Source organism: Thyridium curvatum (assembly GCF_004353045.1).
Source record: "Thyridium curvatum strain D216 chromosome Unknown NODE_7_length_750237_cov_83.650653, whole genome shotgun sequence".
Classification (NCBI taxonomy): domain Eukaryota; kingdom Fungi; phylum Ascomycota; class Sordariomycetes; order Thyridiales; family Thyridiaceae; genus Thyridium; species Thyridium curvatum.
The window spans coordinates 511,163-525,988 of record NW_022156762.1 but is presented as its reverse complement, the minus strand read 5'-3'; the positions used below and the strand labels follow the sequence as shown (position 1 = coordinate 525,988).

Below are 14,826 nucleotides of genomic sequence, written 5' to 3'. Positions count from 1 at the left end.
GACGCAGGACCTTGGTCCGCTGTTTTGTCGGAGTCGGGAAAGCTTTTGGTCAATAGCTGCTGTGCTTGCAAGACTCCAGGGCAACTATCAGCGACACTTGCGTACTTAGTAGCTACAGCGCTCTGGGTGTCGTGGACCGCTCATTTGGGCTGATTTAGCTGATGCTCGCTGGCAAAAGCGCGTTTGTTTTAGCGGCCCCTCTCCGCTGATAATCCTTGTCCGCCCCCGGCTGAGGTACCGCCTTGTCCAGCACTAAAACTCAAATCGACTCTCGTGCCGCAGATGGGGACCTCGCAATATCACCATCCTCGCGATGTTGCAATGCCAGAAGACGACCGCAAACCCGGCGATGCCCTGAGAGACAGAGGCAGGGATGGTCGAGGCATGAATTCTATCCGAACGCATTCTCCCCCTCCTGCTTCTCATCGTTCAACGGGACGCGATAGGGATAAGAGGAAGGGTAGCTCCCAGGATCCCTCCGTCCACAGGTCTCAGCCTGGTCCTCCTCGACCCCGACACAGATCGCGAGAACGCAGCATAGACCGTCCTAGGCGCTCTGGCCAGCCGCGCTCACCGGAGTTCCGGGGAGGCCCCAGGGATCGCGAGCTCGCCCTGGACTCTGCTCCGTCCCAGAGTGCGCGCCACGGGCCCTCGCATCGAGAGATAGGCGACCGCCACGATAGCGTCGGTCGCTCAATCGGTACGTCACGCGAATCGCCGCACTACAAGCGGCCTAGGAGTCCCGGTGTATCGGCAGAGCCGTCCTCATCGAAACGCTCAAGGAGGAACGACAGCCCGAGAAGACCTCGAGAACGCCTTCGAGCGGCTGCCCAATCACCTCACCATCCCCGCCGCCCTTCACCATCTCCCCAGCGTGCTCGATCTCCGTCTCGTCGCGAACGACGGCGCGCCAGAAACAGAAATAGAGGACGGAACGCTCGGGATCAGCAGCCACCCCGTGGTCGCTCGCGCTCTCCAGCCCTGGCTGGAGGAGACGCAACAGACGATAATCCCAACCTTCGCCCACTAGGAGAACCACGGTCACGATTCCGTAGTCGGTCACCACCACCCGCATCCCGAAGACGATCGCTCTCAAGGCATAGGTCTCCTTCCACATCGAGGGGTGACCGGCAAACTGCGTCCTATCCAGCTTCACACCGCAAGCCAAGCCCGGATCCCGACTCGCGTAGACAGGGGTCAGTCTACCCACCGCCACGCTCTCCAAGAGACCGTAAGGAGTCGAGATCCAAGCGACGGAACAGGAAGAGGGATCATTCGAGGGCATCGAAAGGTTCGGAGTCTTTGTCTGGGGCAAATATCATCGAGGTGAACATGACTGCACGGGGAGGCTTCCGCCCAGGGCTTGGCCCTCAGACGCATAATGCCGCATACCCTACGAAAGGCCACTATGGAGGATCGCACGACGGTCGACGCGTCTCACAATCATCTGGCCATGGGACTCCTAACTCCTCCTTCCAAGGCTCTCCACCGCCCCAGTCGCCGTACGGCGGCAGTCAAGGATGGGGCGGGCAGCAGCAGCAATTCTCGCCGCACTCGTAAGTGTTGATGCCTGGCCTGATCTTTATACATGAGTCTCATTATACTTATACCATCGTGCCCACAGCCACTATCATTCGTCTTATGCCCAGGGTCATTTCTCGCCACACGGCCCAGCAGGCCAGTACCCTCAGCCTCATTCTCCCTCCGTGGGACCCCCAACGGGGCCCAGCTCACAACAATACCCGACGGGACCGACCCGCGGTGCTTATAGAAGTAGTCCCGCAGGTCCTCGAGGGCCTTCCTTCAACTCTTCCCGATCAGCGCAACGAGGCAACGCTCTAAAAGGCGGCCAATGGCGATCCAACTCCCAGGGAGGCAGCGGCCAGAGCAGTCCTATGCCGGCATCTGCTCAATCCGAAAGCGGCCACGCTTCTGACGTCGATACGGCAGTCGCAAATCATGAAGATGACAATCCTTTCAGGCCTTCCAAAGATCTTCAAGTCGAAGATACGGGCAAGGGAAAAGCAAGCGCCGAAGATGAAATGCCGCCGCCAGCTCGACCCCCTCCGACTGGACCGCAAGGCTCCAAGTTCAGCTTCGCTTTCAAGGCAGCCTCGAAGCCTGCAGTGGCTACACCGAAAGCCGAAATAGCTTCAAAATTCAATTCCGCTCCTCAGAGACGCGAGGACCTTCGCAACGAAGATAAGGACCGTAGGGATTTGCCTCGCAGTGTCCCGACTGAACCTGCTTCATCGCGGGCACGGTCTGAGTATCGGAGTCGGCCCGATCCCCCAGCACCTCCCAGGGCCCAACAACCACCGCGAGTCCGCAAGGTCAAGAAGATCATGAGACGCCCTAAAGCCCGTCCGTCTCTCCCCGATGATCTTGCTGCCTCCGAGTCAGTCTTCTTCCGAAAGCCCGGGAATGAGTCGGTGGTAGGCTCAGGCACGTACGGTAAAGTTTTCAAAGGTCTTCATGTCTACACCAAGAAGCTTGTCGCTCTCAAACGTATACGGATGGAAGGTGAGCGGGACGGCTTTCCTGTCACGGCGGTCCGGGAGATCAAATTGCTGCAGTCTCTCAAGCACATCAACATTGTCAAGCTCCAAGAGGTCATGGTCGAGAAGAACGACTGCTTCATGGTATTCGAATATCTGTCTCACGATCTGACCGGGCTCCTGAACCACCCAAGCTTCAAACTTGATTCTGCACAGAGGAAGCACCTAGCCAAGCAATTGTTTGAGGGCCTGGACTACCTCCACCGACGCGGCGTTCTCCATCGAGACATCAAAGCGGCCAACATCTTGGTCAGCAGCGATGGCATCTTGAAACTTGCTGACTTTGGACTTGCTCGGTTCTACGCCAAACGCCACCAGCTCGACTATACCAACCGCGTTATTACTATCTGGTACAGGTCGCCGGAGCTGCTTCTAGGCGAGACGCAGTATGGACCAGCGGTTGACATATGGAGTGCGGCCTGCGTCCTGGTGGAAATTTTCACCCGCCACGCCATCTTCCCCGGCGATGGTGGTGAGATTAATCAGCTCGAGAAGATCTACGCTGTTCTGGGCACCCCTAACCGTACGGACTGGCCGACCCTGACAGATATGCCTTGGTTTGAGCTCCTCCGACCGGGATATAAGAGACCCAACCTGTTTGCTGAGAAATATCGGGATCGGCTATCATCTGCCGCCTTCGATCTACTTGCCGCCATGTTCCGATACGACCCCGCGAAGCGTCCAAACGCCTCGGAAGTCTTGGATCACCCCTACTTCACCGTGGAGGAGCCCGCCCCACGGCAAGCTACAGAGTGAGTGATATACTGCTGAACAACCTTTCTTTCGGCTCTCCCCAAGCACCCCTCGAGTAGCGCTAACGCTTGAACTTTTTCCACGTCTAGGCTGGCAAATATCGATGGCGACTGGCACGAGTTCGAATCCAAGGCGCTGCGGCGAGAGAACGAGCGCAAGGAGCGGGAGGCGCGCCGAGCTGCTGCCAAGGAAAGCGGCGGAGGTGGCAAGGATAGAGAGAAGAAGCGCGCGGCCGACAGCCTCGAGAACCACCGCGACACGAAGAGGCAGCATATCGATGTGCCCCCACCTCCTCCGCCTCCTCCGCCTCCTCCTGCTGCTGCCGCCGATCAGACCTCGGAACCCGCCCCGGCAGCAAAGAGCGGCTGACACAGAGTCTTTTTATCAGTTGTATGCGCAACTTCAACCAGCTTTTTTGGAAGGAAAGAAACGAAAAAAGGGCGCATTGAGTTTACATCCAAAACAGGTCTTTTTGAGAGACAGAGGATAGGAAGGCTGGCTATCTGCATTTATGTGCATCATTATACCACAATCGCAGCGAGACCATATCATGAAAGGGGCGTCTGGGAGAGGGAGAGCAAGACAAAGGAGGGGCATGCATGCACGGCGTTCTCAGAACATCAAAACGACCGAGGCGAAGTCTTGGGAGAGAGTGTGTGTTTGTGTGGGAAACAACAAAGGGGCTTGTCTAAAGATGCATGGCATTGCCAGAGTATAGGAAGTCTTACATATTTGGCATGCTCAATTGGGATGGTTATAGAGCTGTTGTTCTAATTCGAAGATTATGAAGTACACCCCAACCCCAGTGGCAACTCGGGATCGCTGGTCTCACATTGCATTGGGAGGTTGCAGAGTTCTTTGTGTGACAGATCGCACAGTGTACATGTATTCTTTGCAGTGTCTAAGGAAACAGTTGCACGCCGCCGCCTCTTCCAATCTTCCATCAGGGTTTCGTTTCCTCTTTAAATCACTTTTTGATTCGGGATAGTATTCTTCCAAACTCTTGTGTAAAACCCTCAGCTCGCTCCTAAGAAATCCTCTGCAGTCCGTCCAATTATCCGTTTCGTTCAAATTCGTGTTGCTCGTATCAATTTTTGGTCATGATGATCGTAGGCTGTCGTGAATGGCATATTATACACAAGAACCCCGGTAGTGTTCATCTCGATTCCGTGCCGAGTGGGAGTTCCTTCGTTGCAGTCTTCTGAAAGCGGGCCATGTTGGGTAAGTGCCTGATTCATTCCCTGCTAGGACCTCTCAAACCCCCTTCGCTCATCGTACTTCACGGGCGGTCCTGGTCGGTTCCCTGGGTTTGGTGTTCCTCTGCAGACTTCAAGAGGGACCTCAAGCTCCCCTCGGCGTGGCTTGGGTTTCCCGTCCCGGACAGATCGCCGTTCGATTTCCAAGGCACCCAGCTGCTCAGGCTCGTCAACAACGCCGTCGCCGAGATGCCGGTCTCCTCCGAGGGCAGTACAGATGGTCGCGAGTACGGCAACTGGCTCTCCTCGACTCTGTCCATGTTAGCCGGGCGCGGCCGTGGCGCACTGGTTTGATCAACGGTCTGCGAGATGGCGGGTCCCGTTCGGATCTCCAAGTGGCTGCTCGATGTCTGCGGTAGAGCCGGCTCGCTTACCAGCGCGGCCGCCGAACCTCGGGGCGTCGTGGGGTGGTGGGTGGTACCAAGCTGCCTGGTGCTGTCAATCACGGCGTGAGCAAAGGAGGTTGACTTCTTCCGTGTCGGCTTTGGCGCCTGGGCGGTGGATTTCGGACCCGACGTCAGACCTTCGTCGGTGGATCCGGATCCGGACCCGGAATGAGACCGATCACGAACCGATTCCGCCTTTTTCAATGCCGCCCGCCCTCGCACCTCCTCCGCTATCTCTTGAGCCGACCTCTTCTTGGACTTGTCCTCCTCGGAAGACCGGCTCGAAGACATGATGGTTTCGAGTGTGCCGTACGCGATACTCCGTCTCCTACCCCCACTTCGACGTTTACGATGGGCCCTTGATGTTTCGTCGTCCGACTGCACCGCCTGCAGCGTTAGGGCCCCTTGATGCTTGGACGAGTTTCTATGTCGCCTCCCGCTGCTACTCGACGCAGTCTCGCTCCGTGCGCCTCGTGCTCCCGCGCCCGCGAAGGAGGAGCCCGATCCGTGGGGTTTCATGTGTACTTCGTACTGGTTACTCAAGCTGTAGCGAGACCGCGCACAGATCTCGGCGATGCGGTCCAGGTCTGCGTCGATGTCGCTATCCTGCGCCTGCAGGTTGGCCATGAAGCCCTTGAAGGAATACGCTTCCAACGGAGGCAAACGAGCCTCATCTTGCTCGTCCGAGTCCCGCCGGCTTAACCAACTCCATGCTGACTTCTTCTTGGGCTTATTCCGTGCCATGTTCACCGACCAGCCATTCGCGATCACCACCCGTGGTTCAAGGCAGCCAGGTGTAGGGGTCGAGGTGGAGAGGGCAGCCGCAGTCGATGATGCCACCACACCGGGCGGTTTCCGGAGTGCTGAACGGCCGGGGATGTGCGATCGATACTGTCCCGAATGGCTTTTGGCATAGGGATGTTGAGACGGGGATGGCCCGCTGTATGTCCGGACGATAACGGGCTGGGAGTAGGTGCTGCTTTGCGGACCTGAAGATTTGGAATATCGGTGGCGCAGGACAGGGGAAGGATAGTGGCTGTTGAGCTCGCGAAGAGCAGAGGTTCGATTGGCGGTGGTCGAGTCGTCGAGGGGTATTGGTCTCCCCTCGGCCGTGGACGAGACTAGCGAGGTCGACGATGCGTTGTTGGGAGCGAAGAATATGGGTGGGAAGGGCAGAGGCAGTGAGCGGCGCGCATCCTTGTGGGGAGGATGTTGCTGGGCAGCGGGAGGCTGGAGGCGGGCAGAGTTGACGGATGAAGGGGGCCGCCGGGGGTGGGAGGATGGAGTAGCAGATATCTGCGCAGTAGATGAAGACGGAAGCTGGGCAGTATCGGTGGCATTCATGCTAGGATGTCCTGCATGGGGATGCTGATCTGGCCCGGAGGCGTGTGGATTCTGATATATATACATGGCATGAGGTGTGAGGTGGACGCAGGAATGACCAGCAGAGCGAGAGCTGCGGTCCTGGTAGGACGATGCAGGCCTGGCCTGGCCGGCAGCAATCGTGGGGCAGACGGTTCGGGGCGGGAACCCCCAGAAACCTACTCTTGCAGATAGGTATGCGAGGTAGGTATGTGAGGTATGTGTGTATGTGTATGTGTATGTGTGTGTGTCCGTGTGTGTGTGTCCGTGTGTGTGTGTCCGTGTGTGTGTGTCCGTGTGGGTGTGTGTGGTGGGGGTGGAGATAGGTAGCAGGAGGGTCATAGATCAGCTCGAGCTCATGGCTGTAGGCGAACCCTGGAGGGGGGTTGATGTCTTGGAAAGAAGCGGAGAGCGTCACCGGGAACGGGAACGGGAACGGGACGGTAAGAGCCAGTAAATGCGGTATCATACGAAAGCAATCAGCAAGGCCTGATCGATTTTGTATCAGGGTCGAAGAGCCATGATACAAAGAGAGTGCTGGCGGTGGTGGGTTCAATGTTTGGAAGAGTGACACCCCCCCCGAGGAGCAGACTGTGTGGTTGCAGCGGCTGTCGCAGTTGCTATATTGCGGTGAACGGTGCGGCGCTGAGATGTATTGCTAATTGCGCAAAGTTCAACATCACCAGCAAACGACAAGGATGGAAGATTGCTCGTTTCGCTCCCTGCCTGGCGGTGCAGATGGTTCCGTCTCTGCTTTATGTGTGCCGGAGCGCGCATGCGTTGTCTGGCCTGTGCCTCGTTCGTGGCCGGGCGAGTTCGAAGCAGACGGGCGAGACTCGAGAGGCAGCATTAAAAAAAAAAAAGGGCAGACAATGGATCTGTTTGGATGCGACAAGAGATGTTGTCGAGCGTGTAATTGGATCAAAAGGAAAAGCAGAGCGGGGATGGCGAGGGAGGAGGGGGAAAGAGGTGCATCAAATCCGCTGCGGCGAGCTGCACGAAGTCGTGGCTGTCGTTTAAAGGCTCGAGCTCGACGGGGAGGAGCTCTGACTGGCGCGCGGCCTGGGCTGGGCTTCCTTCTGATTTGGCCGGATCGATTTTGTCTGTCTAATGTATGTAGACTATGTATGTATGTCCTTAGCTATAGTTATTATTTATCTGGACGATTGATTGACTGACTGATTGATTGATTCGATGGCTAGCTGTACGCTACCTATATGTAGGCTTGTGTTGTCAAGGCGAGACGGACAACGTGTGTAGGACACGACACGGCACAGACAATGGACAATGGACAATGGGGGAGTGGAAAAGGAGGGGGAAGTCCCGAAACGAGCGGCAGATCGCCACCCTTTTCGTTCTGGATGCATCCAAAGAACATGCTTCCATTCCAGCCTGTGCCAGCCCATCCACCTCCACACTTTCGACTGCACCCTTCGCCTCGAGGAGTATAGTTAGGTAGGTAGGTTGGTAGGTAAAGTATTGTGTTCTGCTACTTACGACAAACACAGACAGCCGTAGGAGACTGGGTCGGGACTCCTAGGCAACGCTCGAAATGGATTGTGACTGTCAATACCTATGTGCAGAGGTGTGAAGGCGCGCCCCTATGGTTGAAAATATACCTCTGCTGGGCGTGTGAATTATCAACGTATAACATGATTATTGCGCACCAGTCTTCCGGGAAAGGCATTCACTACAATTTCCACCGCATTGTCGGATCGTACAGACACAGCAAACCTGGGCACCGGTGAACAATAGATTGCGTTGCGCAATCCTTTCCTCTTCTCGAGCAGGTCGCCGATCCCGAGAGACATACCGGGAAGGAGAAAAGCCCCCAAAATCCATCTTCTAGAAGGGAATGAAGAGTACAGAGTGAGTAGCACCCGTGAGTGATCGTTGTAATCGTCGAAATAGCTATGACCGCATAGCTTCTTCCCTGCTGGACCCCTTGCCTTCCATCCATACCATTGTCGAACTAGGTCTGGTGCGCGATCGTGCCGTACCCGCCTCCGCCAGTCTGGACACGGTCACTGTAGATCCCCGGCGCATGGGTCGCTGCGTAGCGGCCTTCTCGAGCCTGTTCACGGCGGTCGTAGTAGACATATGCTAGATAAAACGCGTGGATGTGGCCCGGAATGTAGCTGGGCCGGGTGTCAGTACATGATTCTTGACTGAATTCACGACAGGCGGGAGCATCGAGTGGCTTACCCGAGTAGGGTCAGGCAGACATTGATCCAGAAGTCAGCGCCACATCCGGCAAGGAGGAAGACTCCGAGAGGAGGGACTGTGTGGTGAGTGGTTCAGATCATCAGCGACGCTGCCCCAACTCGACAGCATTCTTGGCCCGGCGCAAGACGAGCACTCACAGAAGATAATTGCGATGATGACGATGACCGCAGAGGCAGCACCCATTTTGGCGGTGATAGGCTTTCGACTTGTCCTAAGAAGACGAACCAAGTGTATGCGAGAGCTGGATGCCGGTGGTTATTCGAGTGGGTGGGATTCTTGTGGTGCTGTGAGGGGAGGGAATATGGTTGGAGGAAGGAAGACGTGTGTGTGCGTTGTGCAAGTTGGGACGGAACCTCGGATCCTTTTGTAAGGCTTCGCTGAGCTGGCCAATATCAAGCATCATCCAAAGCACTCTGTAAAGCAGGACTGGCGGGCTGGGAGCCAGTTTGTTAAACCAGGTTGGATAAGTTGGTCAAACTGGTGGCCAATAGCTGCTCCGGGACCCAGCGACATGGCATGACGTAAATATCCTGATTCACCGGCGGCCGCTACGCAAAGCATGGGAAACCGGCACCCCAAGGCGCCTACGGACCACGTACCACCCTACCTACATCTTTCCCATTCGTAACGCCACATTCCAGCTTTCTCCCTTTCCCGTAGGTTTGGGAAAGATCAAGCAGGTACTTATGTACAATCAATGCTTCCACCATGTGTCCACATAAGAGTCGCATCAGGCACTGACAACCTTGGGACGGCTGTCATGCTTCGCACGAATAGAATAGTTGCAAGCGTACCTTGGCGTTGATACCATCCCTACCATTCGAGTACTTGCGTGGAGCGGAAGACCTACGGAGTAAGGAGATGGTCTCATCCCACGACGTCCGATAAATGGAAGTTCTGGATGGTTGCATGGCGCTCTGGGTACGTCCATGGCATGGGAGTATCCATGCCCCGCCCGAGTACTGGTAGCTTACGTATACGGTATTGGGGGGGCCCTGTGAACCATGCAAGATGCCGGATGGCTGGCCCGATTGCACTAGCGTGTCTTTCGAGTCCCTGACAGCGCGGATGGAGAGGATGCCTAGGGCGGCTTCATGGCGATAAGTGTGTAGCCCAGGCAAAGGATCTTCGTGTTGGACCTTGCTACTCTGATCTGAGCTTCTTCTCTTCTTCTCTGTCGACTTGAGAGGGGAACAAATAGATTTCGAGAAACTGACCATAGCTGCCTTGGAAAGGTCCAGGAAGATGGAGACAATTCAACGTGTGACTTCAGGATAAAGAGGATACTTGCATGGATTGGTGGAGCCGATGACGGGCTCTTCAATTTCAAACACCTGCCCATAGTTTATCTCGTTTGATCTGTCTCTCTGTTGAGGGGCACGGCTCTCGACACGCTACCCGGGTACGGAGGCAATGTGATGCCTACCTACCTAAGGTACTCTGCAGCCTGTGCGTAGATATTGGCATCGGTCGTCAATTCTGGAACAAGATGTGTTGTGACAAGCCAGTAATGCAGGCGCCTAATTTGATAAGGTGGGCAGCTGGAGACTTGATGGAGCAAGTAGGTGCAAGTAGGTAGTTAGGGGAGCAGGGCCCGTAGGGAGAGTAGCTTCTGATCACCTGGGTTCGCTATGGACCTGAATGAATTAGGATACTCCCGTGGTCACCCGGCAGGGCTGGATTCATGATAACTCGAGGTGCTTCCACACCGTTTCAATATTCCAGACAAGCCCAGAAGAATGATGTGTCCAGGCAGTTACCCAGTCGCCGCAAGCAGAAAGCTGGACACAATTTGCCGTATTTCAATGCTTGACCTAGCTTCGCAGGCCGGCGGCGAGGAACAGGCTTCAGCCTTGTCGAAAAGGGGTAACACGCCATGGCAATATCACGACAAAAGTATCACATCCAACGCTGTGCTCCAACATCCTGCCTGCCTCTCTACAATACCTGCATAGTACCTCAAGCCCACAAGCCTGTTACTGACACCTAACATTCTGCAAGTACTCGAGCACTTGCAGGGAAGCCGCGTGCATTTGTGTGTGTGTCTGGTCTTTGCGCTCAAGCACACAGCACACAGGACCCTGACACGTCCAACACGTTCTCCCGCACCACCCAGCAGCTCGAGCCCACATTTACCTAATTTAGCAATGCCTAGTATGCCCGCCGGTACCTGGTTGGGGCGGTTTCAGTGGAGACCAAACATGAAAAGGGGACCCGAGGCCGCCTGCAACTCGGCTGTGCTAAACCTGAGGCTGCTAGTACCTGGCACCACCGGTTTTGCGCCAACGGGCAGGTAAGTAAGTACCTGTCTAGAGGTACCTCCTTGACCAACCTCGAACTTGGTAAAGCAGTTCATTTTGAGTTGGCAATCTACATAAGGTAGTACCTAGGTCAAGTACAGCATCATGGGAAGACAAGGGAGGTACTTTGAGTTGTGCAGTTGTCGTCCCCTATTTGCTTCCCTAGGTAATTTAATATAAGTGCTTCACTTGGAACTTTGAGACCGTACCAGCCGCCGGGGGAAGCGGATGGATATGGATTATGGATACCTTAGGTATGGAGGAGAAACTGGAGACGCAAGAAGGAGAGATAGAGAAGCCAGGGCTGCCCCCTACCTACCTACCTTAGTTACCTCTCTACTGTAGTTACATCTACTGTGCATTCAATCCACCAACTAAATATTGCGAAGGGGGGTGCTTCTCAAAGGCCACAGGCAGTCAACTCCACTGTCTGCACTGTCTTCTGTGGTCCGAGAGTGTGCTATCCTCTTTTTTTTTGGCGCCAAAAGACAACCGTCCATCAATTTTCCTCACTCTTCCTCCATCCTGCAAGACGTTCTCTTTTCTGCCACCCCCCCTTCACATCCTCCTCTTCTTCCCCAAAACATCGAAACCACCTCCTCACACTACGAGGGTGGTAAGCATTTCCATAAGGGGGCTCCTTCGGTTTTTCTTCACTTTGCCGTGATTCCTCTGCTAGCCGTGCATTGTCTTTTTTTTATACCTCTCACCCCAGACGCGCCTCAATCGTCGTTGAGTGCGTGCGAAAGCTCCCAGGCTCGCTCGACCTCTGGCTCGATACAGACCATCCTGCACATCTTGGGGGCCCGTCTCTCACCACCCCCCCTTCGTCGTCGTCGACCATTCTCCCGAACGCTGCCCCTTTCCGTTGCCTGTATTATTACTGCAGCTTTCCGGGAAGCTTTGAGAGTCACTTCCCACCCGCTCAGCAACCTCTCACCTTTGGTTCGGTTTCCTGTCCCCGAGCTCCTGAAGTTCAAAATTCCCGCGGAACCCACCCGAACTCCTCGCAACCATGGCTGCTCAGCAAAATTCGCAGCCCAATATCGATCGCTACGTGGTTATCCACGTTGCAACCACCTGTGACGAACACGGGGTCTACGTGACCAAGGACTCGGCCGAGGTCATCGAGATTGGGTGGATCCTGCTGGACGCGAAGTCTCTGGACGAGGTGAGCTTGCATTGCACACCCGCCCCTTTACCCAGGCTTGAGAGCTTCGGCTGACCATGTCCAATCCCAGATCCACCGCGAGAGCGTTCTTGTCAAGCCCATCAACACTCCCATCACTCCTCTCTGCAGTAAGAACCCCCCCTATACCTGTCAATCCCCACGCGGGAGATGCAAGAAAGAGCCCCTGGGCAACTCTCGGCCCTTGGGCTCCTCACTAACAATCGCGCCCCCTCCAGCGAGCTTGACGACCCTGACCTGGGAACATGTACGAAATGCCGGCACCTTCCGTGATGCCATCAACCGCTTCGATGCCTTCGCCTCCGAGCACCTCACCTCGCAGAACCTCGACTTCGTCTTCGTCACCCTCGAGGCCTGGGACCTGCGTGTCCAGCTCCCACGGGAAGCCCGCGACAAGTCTGTAGTCCTTCCGCCGTACCTCCAGCACTCGCGGACCTTCGACCTCCGCACCGAGTATCAGCGCTGGCAGCAACACCACCCCGAATCCCTTCCTTTCGGACCTTCCTCCCTGGCCAATATTTGCGCCGCGCTCGAGGTTGAAGCCGTGCAGTCCAGCGCCCCCATCAAGCACAACCTTCCCTTCCACCTGCAAGCCCTCGCTCCGGCGTCTCCTCGCCGTGCGATGGAGGAGGCTGTCACTCTTGCCCGAGTGCTCCGCGGCCTCATCCGCAAGTCCCAGCCTCCACACGAGCACCCCGACGTTCTCACCCGACCCATGGATGCTCGCGCTGATGTCCGCGCCTTCCTCTCCGAGCGCAGCAAGGTTCTGCATATGTCTGGCCTTCCGCACGACACCACACAGTCCGAGCTCGAAAGTTGGTTCACCCAATTCGGCGGCCGGCCTATCGCCTTTTGGACACTTCGTACGCCCGAGCAACACAAACCGACCGGTACTGGGTTTGCCGTCTTCTCTTCCCACGAAGAGGTGAGTCTCCTGTTTTTGAAGGTTTCTATTGCGTTTCCCCCACTATCGCGAACCGTACCCCTTGCTCGACTTTTGGCTTTGAATCTTGAAGCGCTGTGCTTTGTGTGGATTGAGATTCCAGTACTCTGCGACTTGTATGCTCAGCACGTCATTTGTATTCATAATTTTCTTGTCTCCAGCACTACTGCATACTCCAGTGACTGACTGATTCTGTTTCTTCAAGGCTGCCGAAAGCCTTTGCATGAACGGCCGCGCTCTGAACGAGAAGGCCATCGAGGTCTCCCCATCATCTAGCCGCGTTCTCGACCGGGCAGCAGAGATCCTGACACCGTTCCCGCCGAGCAAGAATCGTCCCCGACCGGGTGACTGGACCTGCCCTTCGTGCGGTTTCTCCAACTTCCAGCGGCGTACCGCTTGTTTCCGGTGTTCCTTCCCCGCCGTCAGTGCTAATGCCGCTGGCGAGATGGGTGGTTATGGATATGGCTACGGCCCACCGACCATGATGCCACCGCCTCAGCATGGCGGCCACCACGGGCACATGGGACATGGCGGTCGCATGGGCGGAAGTGGCGTGGTGCCCTTCCGAGCCGGCGACTGGAAGTGCGGCAACGAGGTGTGCGGATACCACAACTTTGCCAAGAACGTGTGCTGTCTCCGATGCGGTGCCAGTCGCGCTGGTGCCGCTGTTGTGGCTGACTCGGGCTATCCCTCGCCCATGGATCCTCCAGCTGCTTACAACATGAACCAAGGTTCTATGGCTGGTACACCTGGTCCCGGGCCTGGTCCTTTCGCCTCCGCCGGTGGTCCGTTTGCCTCTGGAGGAGGCTACGGTCAGCAGTTCGGCGCCCCCCCCAGCACCTACGCTCTGCCCTCAGGTCTTGCCGGTGGCGCTGCGCCCTATCCGTCGCTGAACACGCATTTTGGGCCGGCACCGGGTTCCCACTCCGCTGGCCCTTTTGACAGCCGTGCCGCCGAAGCCGCATTCCAATCGGCTACTAACGGGCCTGCTTCTGCTGGCCCGTCCAACAACTTCTACTCGCAGAATGAAAATGACCCATTCGCCTTCCTGTCATCCGGGATTGGAAGTCTCTCTGTCAGCAGCGGTGACGCTCGACAGAACGGCGGGGCCGCGCCTCCTAGCAAGTCGCCGGCCTAAACTTATGTACAACCAACCATCAACAACCTGGGGCAGTCGACGCTGTGTGATCATCATACTACAATGGTCTGATCGCTTTCTGTGTGACTATTTTCGACCACAATTTCCTTTGGACTCAGAACATAGAGCATTCGAACCTTGGCAGGAGCTTGTGGTGTTTATATTGTCGATATACGGGTGGTCCCCACAGCGAGAAAAGCAAGGTGCAAAAACGGTGCGGAAAGGCAGATGGCGGGGAACGGCTTTGGCCCGATCTGCTGAAATCTACAGGGCTGGTGAGAGCAAGGATTCTTGTGCTCAAGGGGTACCAAGGGGTGGAGTTTTTCGTTTCCTTTCCACATGTTGACACTCTCAAATGTCAATGGCAAACGGAAGGGCAGGCTGGTATTGGAAGTCATACCTTATCTACGGGGCAGTGCCATCCTGTCCTACATCTTTGGGGGGATCTTCTCGGAAGAGGGCATGACAGTGTGGCCAAAGCCAGAAGGGCGTGCATAGCGAAGGGGTGAACAAAAGGGATATATATCGCGGCCTTGTTACTCGGACTTGCCCAAAAAGACCTTTATTTCTCGGTGCTTCCTGTTTCTGGTCCTTTTTTATTTTATTTTTGTTCTTTCTCATCACTCTCATCTCTTGTCTTTCCTTTTATGTTTTCTCTTTGTCTTCTCTCATTTCATTGTTTCCCCCTTTCCCCAAAGAATTTGCAACGTATACA

General features: G+C 55.8%; 4 protein-coding genes across 4 annotated transcripts; 2 read left to right on the top strand and 2 right to left on the bottom strand.

Moving 5' to 3' along the window:
• Positions 1 to 321: 321 nt before the first annotated feature.
• E0L32_001886 (uncharacterized protein) lies at positions 322 to 3,680 on the top strand (the record flags this gene model as incomplete). Its single annotated transcript, XM_031136014.1, has 3 exons — positions 322 to 1,556; positions 1,625 to 3,310; positions 3,401 to 3,680. The coding sequence occupies 3 exons, from the start codon at positions 322 to 324 to the stop codon at positions 3,678 to 3,680; spliced, it is 3,201 nt and encodes a 1,066-aa protein (XP_030990022.1).
• Positions 3,681 to 4,590: 910 nt separating this feature from the next.
• E0L32_001885 (uncharacterized protein) lies at positions 4,591 to 6,297 on the bottom strand (the record flags this gene model as incomplete). The annotated part of the gene is made up of 1 exon (XM_031136013.1): positions 4,591 to 6,297. The coding sequence occupies one exon, from the start codon at positions 6,295 to 6,297 to the stop codon at positions 4,591 to 4,593; it is 1,707 nt and encodes a 568-aa protein (XP_030990021.1).
• A 1,990-nt stretch (positions 6,298 to 8,287) lies between these two features.
• On the bottom strand, positions 8,288 to 8,724 carry E0L32_001884 (uncharacterized protein; the record flags this gene model as incomplete). Its single annotated transcript, XM_031136012.1, has 3 exons — positions 8,288 to 8,453; positions 8,521 to 8,596; positions 8,679 to 8,724. 3 exons carry the CDS (start codon positions 8,722 to 8,724, stop codon positions 8,288 to 8,290), a joined length of 288 nt encoding a protein of 95 aa, XP_030990020.1.
• A 3,132-nt stretch (positions 8,725 to 11,856) lies between these two features.
• On the top strand, positions 11,857 to 14,111 carry E0L32_001883 (uncharacterized protein; the record flags this gene model as incomplete). The annotated part of the gene is made up of 3 exons (XM_031136011.1): positions 11,857 to 12,012; positions 12,083 to 12,955; positions 13,179 to 14,111. 3 exons carry the CDS (start codon positions 11,857 to 11,859, stop codon positions 14,109 to 14,111), a joined length of 1,962 nt encoding a protein of 653 aa, XP_030990019.1.
• Between the last annotated feature and the right edge of the window lie 715 nt (positions 14,112 to 14,826).